We start from the raw sequence: 16,826 nt of genomic DNA, 5'->3' as shown, positions 1-16,826 counted from the left end.
CTTTCGCCCGGCCCCCTACCTCCTGGGTTACTCCACCTGCCGATGAGCTTGTCCTGCTTATCATGCAGCGTGCTTGGAAGGCTCCTGATACTGTTGAAACTATTCCCTGGAGGCCAGATAAAATTTTGTCCCCTCCTGCTTAGGATCCCCATTGGTCCAAAGGTCTTCCTGTGGATGCTTTGGTGGTGGCAGCCGCAACAAAAAAGGATCTGGCAAAAGAAGAAAGCCAGACTGTCCATCCACCTAACAAAGAGTCCTGGGCCCTGGACAGGATAGGGAAGCGCACCTTTGCATCAGTGACCTTTACCATCAGGTCCCTGAATTATATGGCACACTTTACCAGGCTTCAAAAGGATCTGATTTCTGAGCTCTCTGAAACCTTGGCTGGTGCCGTGTCTGATGAGGTCCATGACAAAGTGGCCTCTCAGCTGGCCACCATTGAATCAATATCTAACTCCTCTATGCGACTGATATCTCATGCATCAGAAGGAGCAGCTAGAGCAGCGGGTTCAGCTGCGGTCTTGAGACGACATGCCTGGATGCGCTTGTGCAGTTTCACAGAACCCTTTAAGGCTTCCTTTCTTAACACTTCCATTGAGGCCTCCTCGTTGTTTGGGCCCAAAGTTTAAAGCACCCTGGCCAGATATGAACAGGACGGTAAGACCCTTTCTGCCATAGGTGTCCATTATTTTTCCCCTCAACATGCTTTCTCCCGAAACCAAAAGAGTGGGAAGATATGGTTCAAGAAATCTCAGGGTCCTTTCCGTGGCACACAGGCAGAGTTCTCCCCTAGAGGCAGAGGGGGAAACTCACAGGGAAGATGCTCCTTTCGGGGCAGAGGGGGTCCGCATAACCAAGGTTCCATTGATTCTTTCCCTGGTCAATCCTACCAGTGCTCCTGAAGAGCAGCCCAACTTCTTTCCTCTGGAGGTGGTTGGGGGACGTTTCTCCTTGTACCCTTCTGCCTGGCTAATCATCACCACCAATTCTTGGGTACAAAGGATTATAACCAGAGGTTATCATAACCCCTTCGATCTTTGTCCTGCCCCTTCAAAAAACCTTCCCGATGTTCCACCCAGTCAAATGGAAGTAGCAGCACTAGAGATAGAAAAGCTACTAAGAAAGTGAGTCATCCAAATAGTCCCTCCAGACCAGATAGGATCCGGATTCTGCTCGACTATTTTTGGTGCCAAAGAAAACCGAGGACTGGAGACCAATTTTGGATCTCAGTGTATTGAACAAGTTTGTGAGAGTAAAAAAATTCCAGATAGACACAATACAGTCCATTCTCCCGCTTTTGGAAAAAGATGATTGGATGTGCTCGATAGATCTTCAAGATGTGATGGCAGTTGTCACAGCTCAATTGCGACTTCAAGGATTCCAGGTGTTTCCATACCTAGACGACTGGCTCATTTCCGCCCCCATCAGACATCTACTGGAAGAAGCCCTGGCATACTCTCTCCTCACTGCTCAAAGGCTAGGCATAACCATAAACTGGCAAAAATCCAATCTCACCCCTTCTCAGTCGACAGAATTCATAGGGGTTATCCTGGACACAAAGAACTGCAGAGCTGCTATTCCAGAGCACAGAATTTTAAGGATAAAGCAACAACTGATTCCAATCCTTTCAAGAGAGAAATCCATAGCTCACTCGGTTCTACAGCTGTTGGGTTCCATGGCAGCCTCCATCACCATTGTTCCCCTGGCCAGGTTTCACATGAGGCTTCTACAATGGCTTCTGCTCACCCAATGGTATACTTTTCAGCATCCTCTTTCAGCCATGATTCGAGTAACCCACAGATGCAAACAGGATTTAAATTGGTAGATGACACACAATCTGTCACAATGGTCTCGCCCCTTCTCCCCTTAGCAACCCAAGGCCACAGTGACCACGAACACCTCCCTGATGGGGTGGGGGGGCTATGTCAGGGACAGACAGTCCAAGGCTTTTGGTCTGAACTGGAGGTCCATCTGCATATAAATGTTCTAGAGCTGAGGGCGGTGCTTCTGGCGTTGCAAGCATTCCATCCCCTGCTGCCGTCTGGGACAATTGCAATTCAATCAGACAACATGGCAGTGGTCTGGTACATCAACAAGCAAGGTGGAACCAAATCTTACCCTGTTTGTCGAGAGGCCATGAGGATATGGCAATGGACAATGGCTACCAACCATTTTCTTTTAGCAACGCACATTCCCGGTAGTTCCAACGTGATAGCAGACAGACTCAGCAGGCGCATTCTTCAACCTCACGAGTGGTCCCTGAATCCCTTGATAGCGGCAGAGATCTTCCACCGCTGGGGCCGTCCTTGCTGTGACCTCTTTGCATCCCCGACCAACTACAAATGCAGCAACTACTTCGCCCTGATTCCCCCTCCAGGACAGTCGCCCAGGGACGCTCTAGTCCACGATTGGCCCTCAGGTCGTCTTTACGCATTTCCACCTTTTCCCCAGTTTCTGAAGAAAGCCCGTTCGTTGAAGAGCAAGGTGATCCTCATAGCACCATATTGGCCTCGACAGATTTGGTTCCCCTTCCTTTGGTCTCACCTACTAGATCGACCATGGATTCTCCATCCAACCCCTGAGTTGATCTCACATCCACAGAACCTGATTCATCCCAACTTGAACAGCGTAAAGCTCATGGCTTGGCTACTCCAATTCTCTTGATTGCCAGGCAGAATGATCTTTCTTTACCAGTACGTGATATTCTCATTGCATCTCATAAGTCTTCCACTAGAATTACTTATCTGAGCAAGTGGGAAAGATTTACCTGTTGGCTGAAAGATAAACACGTAGACCCCTTTTTAGCACCAGTGTCTATAATACTAGACTATCTGGCCGACCTTTTTCAATCTGGTCTATCGGCCTCTACCATTTGAGTTCATTTGGCTGCAATTTCTAATTTTCCTGAAGATGTCCAAGATTCCTCTGTTATGTCCCACAAATTGTGCAAGACCTTCATAAAAGGTGTGAATCATCTGAAGCCACCTTTTAGTGAACCTATTCAACCATGGGATCTATCATTAGTTCTACAAGCCCTGACAATGGCACCTTTCGAACCAGCCTCTTCTTGCGACCTCAAGTATTTGTCATGGAAAACCTTGCTTTTGGTTGCCATTACTTTTGCCAGACTTATTTCTGAGCTTCAAGCTTTATGTGTCAAGAGTCCATACTTGATTTTTCATAGAGATAGAGTGTCTCTGAGAACTAATCCATCATTTCTGCCTAAAGTGATCTCTGAAATGTCCATTAATCAAGCCATTGAATTGCCAGTTTTCTTTCCCAATCAGTCAAACAGAGGAGAGTACTGCCAATATACCCTAGATATCCACAGGCAAATCTGTTTTTACTTAAACAGGACTAGGCCCTTTCGTAAATCTGACCAGTTATTTTTGGCCTTTTCTGGACCTAGATTAGGATCTGCTGTTGCTAAGGTCACATTAGCTAGATGGTTGAAGGACTATGTGACCTTCATTTATACACAACGCAATATCTCATTGCCTACTACCATGAAAGCTCATTCAACAAGGTCAGTGGCAACTTCTGCTGCCTTCCATGCCAGAGCTTCCTTACATGACATCTGTGCAGCTGCAGCTTAGGCTACGCCTCATACCTTCATCAATCATTAGAAATTGGACTTGGCCTCCAGGGGAAGAGCATCTTTGAGTTTTATGGTTCTCAAGAATGTCCTTCCATGAGAGTCCCCCAGGAATAGAGGTAGCTGGGGACTCTGTCCCATGCGTAAGGAATGAACGAGGATTAACAATATCAGATAAAGAAGTTATGTCTTACCATAACATTCCATCTGTATTGTTGATCCTCGTTCACTCATTACGACCCTCCCTCCTTCCCTCTCCTGTGGTTTCTAGTGGATCTCACCATCTGGTTCTCTTAGGTTATTTGACCAGAGGTAGCCTCTACCTTCTTTGACTTGCAAACTCAATCTGAGGTAACAGGGAGAGGGGGATTGTGGGTAAGAGTTTAGCTCGAGAGTTTGAAGCTGACGCAAGCTTGGAAAATGGCTGGCTCAGTTCCGAGGTTGGAACCGATACCCATGCGTAATGACTGAACGAGGATCAACAATACAGATGGAATGTTATGGTAAGACATAACTTCTTTTTTTGGAATGGCCCAGCCAGAGCCCAGACTAAATCCAATAGAAAATCTGTGGAGTGACCTGAAGAGGGCTGTGCACAAGAAATGCCCTCGCAATCTGACAGATTTGAAACACTTTTGCAAGGAAGAGTGGGCAAATATTGCCAAGTCAAGATGTGCCATGCTGATAGACTCCTACCCAAGAAGACTGAATGCTGTAATTAAATCAAAAGGTGCTTCAAGAAAGTTTTAGTTTAAGGGTTGCACACTTATGCAACCAGCTAATTCTACATTTTGTTATTTTTTTATATTTTTCCCCTAACATATTTGTTTGTTTTTCAGTTGAATTGTACAAGTTATAAGTCACATTAAAGGTGGGAAAAGTTTTGAAATGATTTATTGTGGTCTCATTTTTTTTTATATCACAAAAACCTGGCGTTCGTGAAAATCTACTCCCAATCATTGGAAAAGCTGAAAGACAAACAACAACAACAAAAACCTGGCAGTTTAATAGGGGTGTGTAAACTTTTGTATCCACTGTAGGACATGGATTGCTAACTGAAGTTTTTATCTGAAACTGTTAATAAAGCCCGGGACTCTAGCCTTATTGTTTCCACCCTACTACTTGACCTCTCTAAGGCCTTCGACACTATCTCACATAGCCTGCTTTTAACTAAACACTCTAAACTTAACCTATCTCCTCCCTCCTTGAACTGGTTCTGCAGCTACTTATCCAACAGATATCACGCAGTAAAATGGAAAAAGGCCACCTCTTCATTCCTTAATACCCCAACCGGAGTTCCCCAAGGTTCCATATTAGGTCCCCTTCTCTTTAATATATTTGTAAATGATTTCCACAACTCTATCCCTTTCTCAAATATCATCCAATATGCAGATGATTCAACTATTATCTGCTCTGCCTCTTCTACCCCTACACTCCTAAAACTTACTCAAGAAGCTTTTTCAACCACTGAGCAATGGATGAAAAGAAATCACCTAGCACTCAATGCCTCCAAAACCAAATTAATGGTATTTACTCCCTCTAAAGTCACCTCATTCAACTTAAACTCTTTCACTATTACTAGTCAAAACAATATACCTCAGGAACTGGTGTCAGAGACCAAATTACTTGGGGTCCAAATTGATAACCAGCTCAAATTCAACTCTCACTTACAACTAAATATCAAAAAAAAACATCAAAAACTAGGCATGCTCTACCAACAAAATCATTACCTTACACCTGCCACAAAAGTAACTCTTTCCACTTCCTTTCTCATCCCCTCCCTTCTCTATGGAGCTCCTCTTCTTACTAACCTACAATCCTCTCTGAAAACACAACTTTCCTCCTGCTACAACAAAATCGCCAAGTTTGCTACCAGCCATAAGTCCTCCTCCCATCACTGTCCCTCTCTCCAAAAACTAAAATGGCTAGAACTTCCTAATCATCTTATCTTTGCACAACTAACTCTTGCACACAAGCTCATTTTTAACCCCTCCCTCTGTCTTTCCCTCTCATCTGCCTTTAAGATGCACCTACCTGATTGAGTATTAAGGTCCAGTAACCAAAATCTACTCGAAGTGTACAAACCAACCCATCCCCCAGGCAAAAATCTTCTATGTTATGGTCCAGCACGTCTCTGGAACTCCCTACCACCATCCATTTGTATCACTTCTAACCATTACATTTTCAAAAAATCTCTTCATTCACATCTAGTATCCCAATGGGAATGCTCCTGTTCTCTCCCCACATAATTAACAATAGCAATCTCCATTTTCCCTTCATTCCATGATTACACCAGATATTCTTCTCTATTTTTGTTTACATCAAAAATATTATTTCCTTCTATCATCTCTCTATACACTTATACTCCTGTCACTTCTATGCTATTTGTAAATAATGCATCAGACTATAACTGTAATGTGTATGTTCCTATTATGGAATGCCTCTCAATACCTACATTGCAATGTTCCTATCGCTTGTCTGTATCGTCTTCAACCTTATCACTAGTCTGCACTAATTTGTAAATGCTTGCTGTATTATGTGTAATGTTTTGTTCGAATCTACAACTTTTTGTATAATTTATCATCTAAAACCTATTGTAACCTAGATTGTTTTGGAGCTTTTCTCCCCAGGACTCCATTGAAAATGGGTTCAAAACGGCCCAATGGACTATCCTGGTAAACCAACTGCAAATAAATAAAAGAGGGTACTTATTTAAGGACGATGAGCCATTTGTTTTCTTTGTAACATTTAGAGATGGGCTTACTATGGTTTATCAAATCCCTTTTAAGTAGATTGCTGTCTGCAATGTTTTACACCAGGTAGTAAACTTAATGTTAAAAAAGTAGTATTGTTAAAGACCACTTTGCCAGAGGTGTGCCTTCTTCCAGTGCTTTCTTCTAAAATGTCATCACTGTGTGACATCCACTGTCAGAGGGATAAAGACCTAACTATGACCCCACTTGACCCAAGTTTAAATAACAGCTCAGGCACCTGCTGAAGCTGTCAGTGGGTGGGGGAAGAATAACAAGGCTTTGCCTGCTCACCTTTCCTAGGGTGGAGGGAAGGGAGTGATGTGCTGGTGAGTAGTTCTTCTAATTTCAGCACCAGCAGAAGTCAGTGCACTTAGTGGAAATGGCTACCAGGTTGAGTAGGCGGGCAGAAGTTGGAGGTGTCCACCCATGGGCCTAGGAGAGAGCCACTTGCAGTAGTCATTTCTCATTTCTGTTTTTATTTCAGCTTCACTGATGATGATGCCTGCACATAAGGAGTAGGGTCTAAAACCTAAACAAACCTAGCCTCCATGAACAGCAGTGGCTGCTTCCAGCTCCACTCCTACCTGCATAACCCAGTCATCAGTGAGAGTGGCAGCCACAGGCCAGGGATATAATACTAACTGAAACAGCTTGATTCGCACCTGGTATTGGAGAGGCTGCGGACTTAAAGGGAGGCCACACTGTCATGGTAGATTACCTAAAACGTGGCATACAAATCCTGATGCAACAAAAAATATATGTATTCAATGGAGACATTTATGCCACAGCAGATTAAATGTTGAGTTATACTTTTTCTCCACATTATTGCATGGAGCATAATTCCATGATTCTGGCTTCCTTTGTCACATCAGTAGTATACCATTACCTTTTGGATTTCTTGTGTCCTTGGTAGGCCAAGGGGATTTAATTTTTTACTGTTTGTGATTCATCCCCAAAATTACCTATTACAAAAAAGACACCAAATTTAGATGCAACAGATATGATGCTTATCATAATCAGCTGATCTACAAGGAAGCCTTCAACCTGTCTTGCAGGCTATTCTTAGTGTGCAAGTGTCAGAATGAGTGGTGGAGGGGTTGAACATGCCTTCCTTAAGCCTTCTACCAACTCAGTACAGAAACAAACTAAAATAGTGAGTAAAAAGGTCACAGAAAAAGCAATCAGTTAAAAAAAAAACACAAAAAGAAAAATCTAGCAAAGATGGTCTTTCCACTTTGTGATTCTTTAAACCTCTTGCATTAGAGGTGACATGGGATATATGCAAATTACCCTTTAAGGACACCATGTGTTTTAGATAAATAGCAATTCTACATATCAGTAACTTTTGCTTTTCAGTCTATGAACAAATTCAGGCCCATAAAGCCAAATTCCACTAGCTGTGAACATGCATGTTGCTACCTTTTTATGGCATTATCAATACAGCATAAGTGGAATTTTTGGCTAACATTTGGTAACACAGGTTTATCGAATCCAGTTGATATCTATAGACCTTAGGGTGACTTCAAAATATCCCAACTAACAAACTAAAACAATGAGTAAAAAGGTCACACAGAAAAAACAGTTGGTTAAAAAACACAAAAACAAAAATCTAGCAAAGCTAGACTTTCCACTGTGTGATTCCTTAAACCTCTTGCATTAGAGGCAACATGGGCTATATGCAAATTACCCTTTAAGGATTGTGTGACCTTTTTACTCATTGTTTTAGTTTGTTAGTAGGGATATTTTGCAGTCACCCTAAGGTTTATGGATATCAGTTGGGTAGACAACCCTGTGTTTCCAAATGTTAGCCAAACATGCTGTGCTGATGATACCATAAGAAGGCAGAAACATGGATGTCCACAGCTAGTGGGGTTTGGCTTTATTGGCCTGAATTCGTCCATAAGTAGACTGAAAAGCAAAAGTCATGGACATTCAGAATTGCTATTTAGCTGAAACACCTCAGGTTCTTAAAGGGTAATTTGCATATATCCCATGTCACCTTTAATGCAAGAGGTTTAAGGAATCACACAGTGGAAAGTCTGGCTTTGCTAGATTTTTCTTTTTCTGTTTTTTTAGTGCATAAATAAGGAAAACTGATATCCTCAGCTTGGCAAAGTCTGAAGAAGAGGAACAGTGGCCCACTGCAGAATATTAGCTATATGTGAGAGTACCCGTCTTTTCTTAATTAAGCTGATATCTCATTGAGTAATAATTTGTGAATATACATAATAATGAGTTGCATTTCACTGTATTATTACAGGTATCACATATGTTGATCTGAATTCTTTTTTGTGAATTGTTTATTATTGTATGTTGTTATGAAAATGTGTTTCTATTACATTCTCAGTTTTATAGATAATCACTTGCTTTGAACTTTTCTGTAGATTCTTGGAAATTGCAAGAGCCATGAGGCTTAAGATTACCAAGGCCAAAGTACCTGTTCCTGATGCAGAACCAGAGATTCATAAAATAGGCAGTCTGAGTTTGCCGCTACCCTCATATGAACCATCAACTAAATTAAATAAACGTAAGAGAATGTCCTGAAGAAATGCCAGAGATGCACCTGTGACATATTTGATGAATTAATCTGAGGTTTAAGGGGCAAAATAGCATGGACTTTCTAGTGATTCTATCTTTTGCATTATTTGGAAATATAGTGCACAGTATTGAACTACAGGATTACCCAGCCTCTGTTTGAACAGGCTGGCTCAATGGCTGTGATCCAAAAAATTACTGAGTATATCATCATGAGGAGTTCAGCAGGCCTGTATGTCTTGTGCTGTTTAAGAATCCAGTAACAGTGTATTATGATTTCATAGATAAAAGATCCAAAGTGTATAATAATGTGAAGTTATTGCATCAGAGTACTTATTAGCACTTTGTCTTCCCATGCTCAGGCCACTGACTTTCTGTACCTTTGAAATTATCAGTTCTGATTGTGCTATGGGTACTGATGTTTTATTGTATGAGGTATGGTGAATAATGCACCATTATATGATTAATAAACTATTTTATTTACTAAGAATTGAATGTAGTGTTACCTAATTTCCTACCTGTTCCCATTTCTTTTGCTTTCTTTTTGACCTTCAATAAATGTGATTTCCAGTACATCTCTTCCACATTCTTTTTGTCATTTCATGTTTCTCATCCTTAGAGTGAAGATCTGACTTCAGCTTCATCTTGGTGCAGTGATCAGTGGCATGACTGGTGGTAGGCCGTCATGAGATTCTTTCGTGCATGCCTTGTAGTATGCAGTGTCTGTGTTTCCATTAAGATGTACACTTGAGATTAATTTCCTACATCTCACGCATGTCCCTAGGGAATTGGAACTGGAACATGTAGCTCCTCCAGTGACAAACAGCTGTTGCACTTACAATATTGATTGCACATTTTCCATTCCTAGGAAATGTTTTGTAATTTTTTAGTAAGTAGTCTGACAAAGCCAGCCATCATGCATACTGCTGTCATGTGCACAGTGTGTCTCTCAGTTTTTATTGCTCATTCTCATTTATGTAATCCTAAAATAATTGTGCATCAAGCACCATTATCCCAGTCATAATATAATGCACTGCCAAAGCAGAAGATTGATAACCTCATCAGTGCAGTGTTCATAGGGTCATAGGTGTGTACTAGGCTAATGGCCCTGGAGCCTTTACAAGCCTGGTCCATAGAAGTGCCCTGGCATTGTGCCGGCCAACGTTAGATCCCAGTGCCTCTATCACGTAGACCCACTGGAGTGATTGCCAGGGTGAACTTTCTATTTCCCATCCACTCATCAAGATTTCTCTTGAAGAGGGCCAGTGAGGTGCTCTGCTTGACATGTATGGGAAGTCTATTCCAGAGCATGGGCAGTCTCTGGTTTATGAACCTGTCCCTCCAGCATGTTCTGTTGATTGTGGTAATGAGGTTGAGATCTCCGGAGCGTGTGGTGTGGCGGGATTTAGGATTTCTTTAGATGTAGCATTTCTAACAGAGCTGGGTCAGACATAGCTTTGTAAGTCAAGTGGAGATCGCCTCATAGTAGACAATATGAGATAGAGAATAGCTGGGGTTTTTTTAGTCTGTCCATGTAGGGCATGTGTTTAAGGCCTAGGAATCCTCTTTGTGATGTATTTTTGTGGCCTCCAGCTGTAGCAGGTGTCTAGTGAGGTACATGCCAAATGGGTCATTATAATCTATGATTGGTCTAATGAGGGAAGAGTAGAGAGAAATGATGACCTCTTTCTTCCTAGATGCAAAACTCTTTGTAATGAGATGTGCCACATAGAAGGACTTTCTGACCACAGTGGCAATGTGGTGATCGAAGGAGAGGTTCCTGTCAACCTGTGTATCCAGATCTCATATAACACCTTCACTATTCAGTGGGCTCCCATCAATGTGGTAATTACTGGGAACTGAGTTTTTCCCACATGGGGATGACGACGCATTTTTTGGCATTAAGCTTAACAACCTGTGTATCCAGATCTCATATAACACCTTCACTGTTCAGTGGGCTCCCATCAATGTGGTAATTATTGGGAACTGAGTTTTTCCCACATGGGGATGACGACGCATTTTTTGGCATTAAGCTTAAGGCAGTGGTTTCGACACCAGTCGGTCTCAGTGAGGCCTTTCTGTAGGATAAAATACACATCCCTGGCAAGTCTTAAACCCAGCACCCTGTGCACACCAGTCACAGCAGGTACCACTACTCCACATGAGTGTTGTAGCAGGATACAGGTAGCCCAGGAATCTGAGAGGGTATTTCCATTATCTGTCTTTGAATGTCCTATATCTGTTACATTGCCCAGACTGATATTTCCATTTGCATCAATAGCTGTTGGCTGTCAGGTAAGTGTTGCATGGGAGTCCAGCTTCCCTACTTATCTTAAGTTATAAATGTAAATAAAGTGCCAAAATTGCACATATATTACTCTAAGGAGTTTTTGCATTTAGTAGAACACTTTCAAACATCATTCTTGTGACCTGGCTTATTGCTTTTCCTTGGAATGTCAAGCTCCTGTATTTATGGTGTACACTGCCCCTTCACCCCATTCATGGTGTCCCTGCATCAAAGAGACAAAGTGTATGCTTTCCCAAGGACCCCTTTTCTGGCTGTTCTAAGAGTTCAGATGTCCACCTAACTTGCATGTGCCAGAAGTTTCTGTGCTTAATGTCCAAAATGTATAACTGTACAATGTTTGATTGTGATTTCCAGACTGGTAGCCAAAACCATCACAAGAGTTGCCATTTTTTGTCTAAGATCAGTGAACAATGTCAGTGGCCATTATCACTGTCAGCACTTCAAACCCATGGTCCATAAATTAAACAGAGAGAACCTTAATGCCTTGCCTCTACATAGTGCCTAACATTGTTTGAGAGAAGGCTTATTAGAAAGTATGGCCAGAGGGCTTAGTCTGTAATCCTGGGCCAAATCCAGAATGGCATAAGATAAGACATTCTGAGTCCAGATCTAAGCTTAGACCAGGCTATGCAGTAGAGTCCACCATGGCTATAGTTGCCTTTGATTCCCTGAATAGGGCTGCATCCTTCTTCAGTGTATGTGTTTTCACATCTGTCCTTAATCCACAGGTTCTCATGATAAGTCAGAGCTGCACATCATAGCATAAGGGGCAGAAACTTCACATATTTTGCAGGAGTATACTAAACCTCCCCCCAGACGTAGAAAGTTTTTATTCAAGTCTCCATGGAACATGTACCATGTAAAGATTCAAGTCAGAGGAATTATCTCCTTTGCCTTCCCTCAGGCTGCAGATTATTCGCTGGTAAGAGTATAGATAAACTTGCAGCCCTACTTTTTACCCACTTTTAGGCCTTCATCTTTTTCCATTACCACACTGAACTTTGTCTTATTTAAAGCATGATAAAAGGCAGTTTAATAGATAAAGGACAGCATCCACTCAGCGATTTAATTGGTTATCACACTTAATGGCTGCATGCTTGAACAGTTGATGTTCTTCGTGTTTCACTGTTACAGTCATCACCAGTGGGTTATCCCTGGTGTGGCAGCCCTCAGACGGCCGGAATACCAGTCAGTGTTTTTCTGCGTCTGCTGCTGTCGCTTGTTGACTGACGTCAGGTCGTCAGTGCTATAAAGCAAGGCAGCCGACACCATTACCCCAGTCTTTCTTGCCGTGGAGCCCATAGCAAAAGCAGTTCGCAAGTGTGATGCTCGGTCGCCACCAGAGTTTGAATTACAGCTGAAAATGTCTAAAGCTAAATACCCCGTTTGGGGATCCTTTTTTCTTGCACTAACCGATGTCTGCAAAAGTTAATTGTCTCGCCTGTGAAAAGTAGATCCCACACCAAAACTTCCATTCATACTGCATCACTTGTTTAGGCCCAGACCATGACGTCCCCCATTGCTGGTTCTGTGCCCTCTTTAACGCGAGAACTATTCATCGTAGAGCTCTTATTGTAGACAGGTATTTTTGTCTTCCATCTTCACATTCCAAAATGGTGTCCATCATCCAACAGTCTGTAGACATTCCAAAAAAAGTAGAGATAAAGATAGAGACAGACCACACAAGGTTAAGCCTTCCGACGACACTACCGCTAAGCAGGTTGTCAGTTCTCTGGAATTCAGTGAGGCTCTTTTGCAGCCCCTGATGCCCGATACGATATCTATGCAGTCCTCTACCGAGACCCTTTCGGAGTCCAATATGCAGCAGAAATCTTCGTCTTCCAAACCTTTGCTTGTCTCTGCCTCGGTTGGGTCCGGAGCCGCAACACAGGCACTGACTTCCAAGGAGGCCTTTCACACTACCGATTCTAGATAAAAAAAAATGACGCCTTCTCATCCGACTACCATTTCTCTCAGACCGATGGATACTCTTAGGACTGGAAGCCAGGCCACTCCTAGGAAATCTACCTCTAGCCATCATCTTACTCCTGCTCCACCATCCCAAACCCAAATGCTTAAGATGGCGGAGGATCTTATCTCCCTTATCAGGGGTAGTCAGGCCACAACTTCTAAAAGGTAAAGACACCCTTCTCCTGAAATAATGACAGCGCAGGATTCTGAGGAATCTGATTTATTCAGATTTTGAAGAGAAACAACCGCTGACTGCTTATGAGGATTCAGATGAGAGGAATCCATTCCTTCTGCCTCTCCACCAGAAGACCTTTTCTTTGGGGAAACCATGCACACCCTCGGGGAACATTTCCACTTGGAATCTCAGGGCTTCCCTCAGTCTAAGAAAAGACTTGAAAGAGTTTCTAGACCTGCCCCAGCACAGACCTCTGTCCATCCCCCCTGTCTTAGAATTGATGGATGATGTTTTCCATGAATCTAGCTTAGCCCCTGACACCCTCCCACCTGCTCCCAGTAAACCTGACAGGTATTACAAAGTATCAGATTCTCACAAATACCTGTACAGAAATCCTGCTGCATTCCCAGAGGTCATTACACAGGGACCTAAAGGAGCTAAGGCTAGTTCTGGAAAGAATCCTATTCCTTCTGACAAGGATTCCAGAGCTCTGGACAGATGGGGTAAAAAAGTATACACCTCTGCAACCTTAGCTATCAGAGCACTCAACTGTCAGTTCTGTATGTTAAAATATCAACGACAGACTTTGGAACTATTAAAGCAAAAGATTTCTACCTTTCCTGACTCTGCCAATTTGACAGAGTTAGCAGATTTACTGAACTCTTCTTGTCAATGTCCAAACACTCATTGCACTGTGGATATGATACCCTAGAAGCCTCAAGCAGGGCAGCTGTGTCAGTATCTGTCATTAGGAGATATGCACGGTTGAAGGAATAACCTCTCCCTGATCATGTCAATCAAATTAATTGATGCACCCTTGGATAAGGACCGCTTGTGTGGAGTAAAAGCAGAAGAGGTGCTTAAAAAGATGGAAGACAAAGCAAAATCTATGCAAACAGTAAAAGATTTCTTTCAGGTTCAACCTCCTAGGTTCAGCAGGAATTTTCCCTCTAAGCACTGGTCCTTTCCTGCACCTAGCAGACAGGGGCAAGGTAAGCCCCGCAGGGACAGACCACCCAGGTCCCTATCCCAGGGACAGCAGAGAACCAAACAGTGGACCACTTCCGCCCCAAAGGCAGGGAGTTCTAAGCCATCCTTCTATGGCAGAATCTCTCAATGACGCCCTCTCCCCCCTTTGCCCTCTTTTCACTCACCAAAAGCTAGGAGGAAGGCTCTCCCCTCTGCAAAGAAAATTGGCTTTCTGTAACAAAGGACCAATGGGTCTTAAAGATAATTTTTCAGGGATACAAATTCTCTTTCAGCGAACTTCCAATTCCAAAGGGGTACCCAGACTTACCTCCAAATCAGTGGGCAGAGGCACTGAAACAAGTCCAAACTCTCATATCCCGGGGAGCAGTAAAACCTGTTCCCACAGATGAAACAGGCAAAGGCTTTTATTCCAGACTATTCCTTGTTCCCAAAAAAGAGGGCACTTGGCACCCCATCCTGGATCTATCCATTCTGAACACCTCCCTGGTGGTCACCAAATTCAAAATGCTAACTTTGCAGCAGCTGCTGCCTATGCTGACAAAAAATGCCTGGTTAGTGATCTTAGACCTAAAGGATGCCTACCTCCACATCCCCATAAGGGAATCCTGCAGGAAATTCCTATGTTTCAGAGCAGGCTCACAACACTTTCAGTCCTCTGCACTACTCTTTGGCTTATCTACTGCTCCCAGGGCATTCACCAAATGCTTAGCCCCAGTCATAGCATTTTGCAGACAGAGAAATATGCAGATTTACCCTTATTTGGACAACTGCCTCATTCAGGCAGAGTGCAAAGAAAAGCTTCTCCAGGACCTCCTCTTTGTCAAAATCCTCCTAACTTCCTTAGGGTTCACCATCAATGAGAAGAAATCAAAGCAATCACCCTCCAGGAGGATCATTTTCTTGGGAGCACTGCTGGACACAGCATCCCAAATGGCCTTCCTATCCCCAGAAAAGCAGAGCTTCCTGCCTCTCTACATTACCCAGCTGGCTTCCAAAAGTCACTTCATGGCGAGGAAGTTCATGCAACCCTTGCTGTACATGGCATTTTGCATCCTTATCCTTCTAATTCCTCTGGCCAGGCTTCACATGAGAAAACTTCAGTGGTATCTAAAGAACCTTTGCTGTCAGCATTCTCAGCCTGTAGAGACCCCTCTCCCTCTGATCTCGTGTATAAGGGATGAGTTTCTCTTGTGGGCAGGGGCCTGTGCCAAGAACAAGGGTCTTCCCTTTATCCTCCGCCCTACTGGGCAGACCATCACCACCGACGCCTCAGACATTGCTTGGGGCGCTCACCTAGCAGGCAGGTGCAACCAAGGTCTTTGGGATGCCCAGCACCTTCCCTTACACATCAACCAGAAGGAAATGATGACAGTACAAAAGGCTCTGACATCCTTCAAACCCCATCTCAGGCCAGGGGTTCTCCTTATCAAAACAGACAAAACCATAGTAATGTGGTACATCAACAAACAGGGAGGGACCCAATCTTACCCTCTGTGCAGACTATCCATGAACCTCTTGCTGACAGCCTCCTCCATGGGGATTACACCTAATAGCCCAATATCTACCAGGGATCAACAATACCCTGGTAGACCACTTAAGCAGAAACTTACTGGACCCCCACAAATGGCAGCTCCACAGAATGGAGTCGGGAACTCCGTAGATGGATCCCTTTGCTTCGCACCTCAACCACCAGCTAAAAAAAATTGTACCAGGGAGTATTACCACCTAGCATATTTGTGTATGCATTCCCTCTTCTACCTCTTATTCCCAAGGTACTGATCAAGATAAGGGAGGAGAGATCAAAGGACATCCTCATTGCTCCAGATTGGCCAGACAGCATTGGTACCCTGTACCAAGGCACACAGACTTGCAGACTTCAAACTGTCAGCATGGCTAATACCATAAAAGCAAACAAGAGGCCACTGTTAAGCAAACAGGTCCTAGACATTATCACAGAGGCCAGAAAACCCAGCAGCAGAAAATCTTGCACAGGGAAATGGAAAAGATTCTGCTCCTGGAGCCAGTCCAGAGTGGGCAGTTCCTCACAACCTTCCATCCCTCTTATCCTGGACTATCTAGCTGAGTTACTCAATAGTGGCCTCTTCTTCTCTTCTATTAAAATCCACTCCTCAGCCATTTCAGCTCATTTCGATACAGACCAGCCCGTTCTCACATCTTTGATTAAACAATCCCTCAGAGGGGCTGCTAATATCAGACCTCCCAGAAGGCCATCCACGCCAGCCTGGGACCTGAATTATGTTTTAGAAAAACTAACCTTACCACCCTTCGAACTTGCTTCTTCAGCAGAACTGAAATACCTCTCTGGAAGACTGCTTTCCTACTAGCTGTCACCTCAGTCAGAAGGGTTTCAGAACTTCAGGCTATCATGGATGTTGAGCCCTTCATCATTTTCCATGTAGACAGGGTCTCCCTGAGGACTAACCTCTCCTTCATGCCCTAGGTGGTATCTAATGTGACTCTCAACCAGGCCATACATCT

At 43.4% G+C, this 16,826-nt stretch overlaps 1 protein-coding gene across 2 annotated transcripts in view; it reads left to right on the top strand.

Moving 5' to 3' along the window:
• The window catches only part of POLR1E (RNA polymerase I subunit E), a 970,793-nt gene extending 961,420 nt beyond the window's left edge, over positions 1 to 9,373 (top strand). For both annotated transcript variants that reach the window (XM_044059632.1, XM_044059633.1), the window contains one exon: positions 8,733 to 9,373. In XM_044059632.1, the coding sequence (XP_043915567.1) occupies positions 8,733 to 8,892 (160 nt within the window). In that variant the 3' untranslated portion in view covers positions 8,893 to 9,373. The remainder of the gene's footprint in view (positions 1 to 8,732) is intronic.
• The last annotated feature ends 7,453 nt before the right edge of the window (positions 9,374 to 16,826 follow it).

The sequence above is a fragment of the Protopterus annectens genome, chromosome 17.part0 (genome assembly GCF_019279795.1).
Source record: "Protopterus annectens isolate FY-2018-M chromosome 17.part0, PAN1.0, whole genome shotgun sequence".
NCBI classification, from domain to species: Eukaryota; Metazoa; Chordata; order Ceratodontiformes; family Protopteridae; genus Protopterus; species Protopterus annectens.
This window is presented reverse-complemented; position numbering and strand designations above follow the sequence as displayed.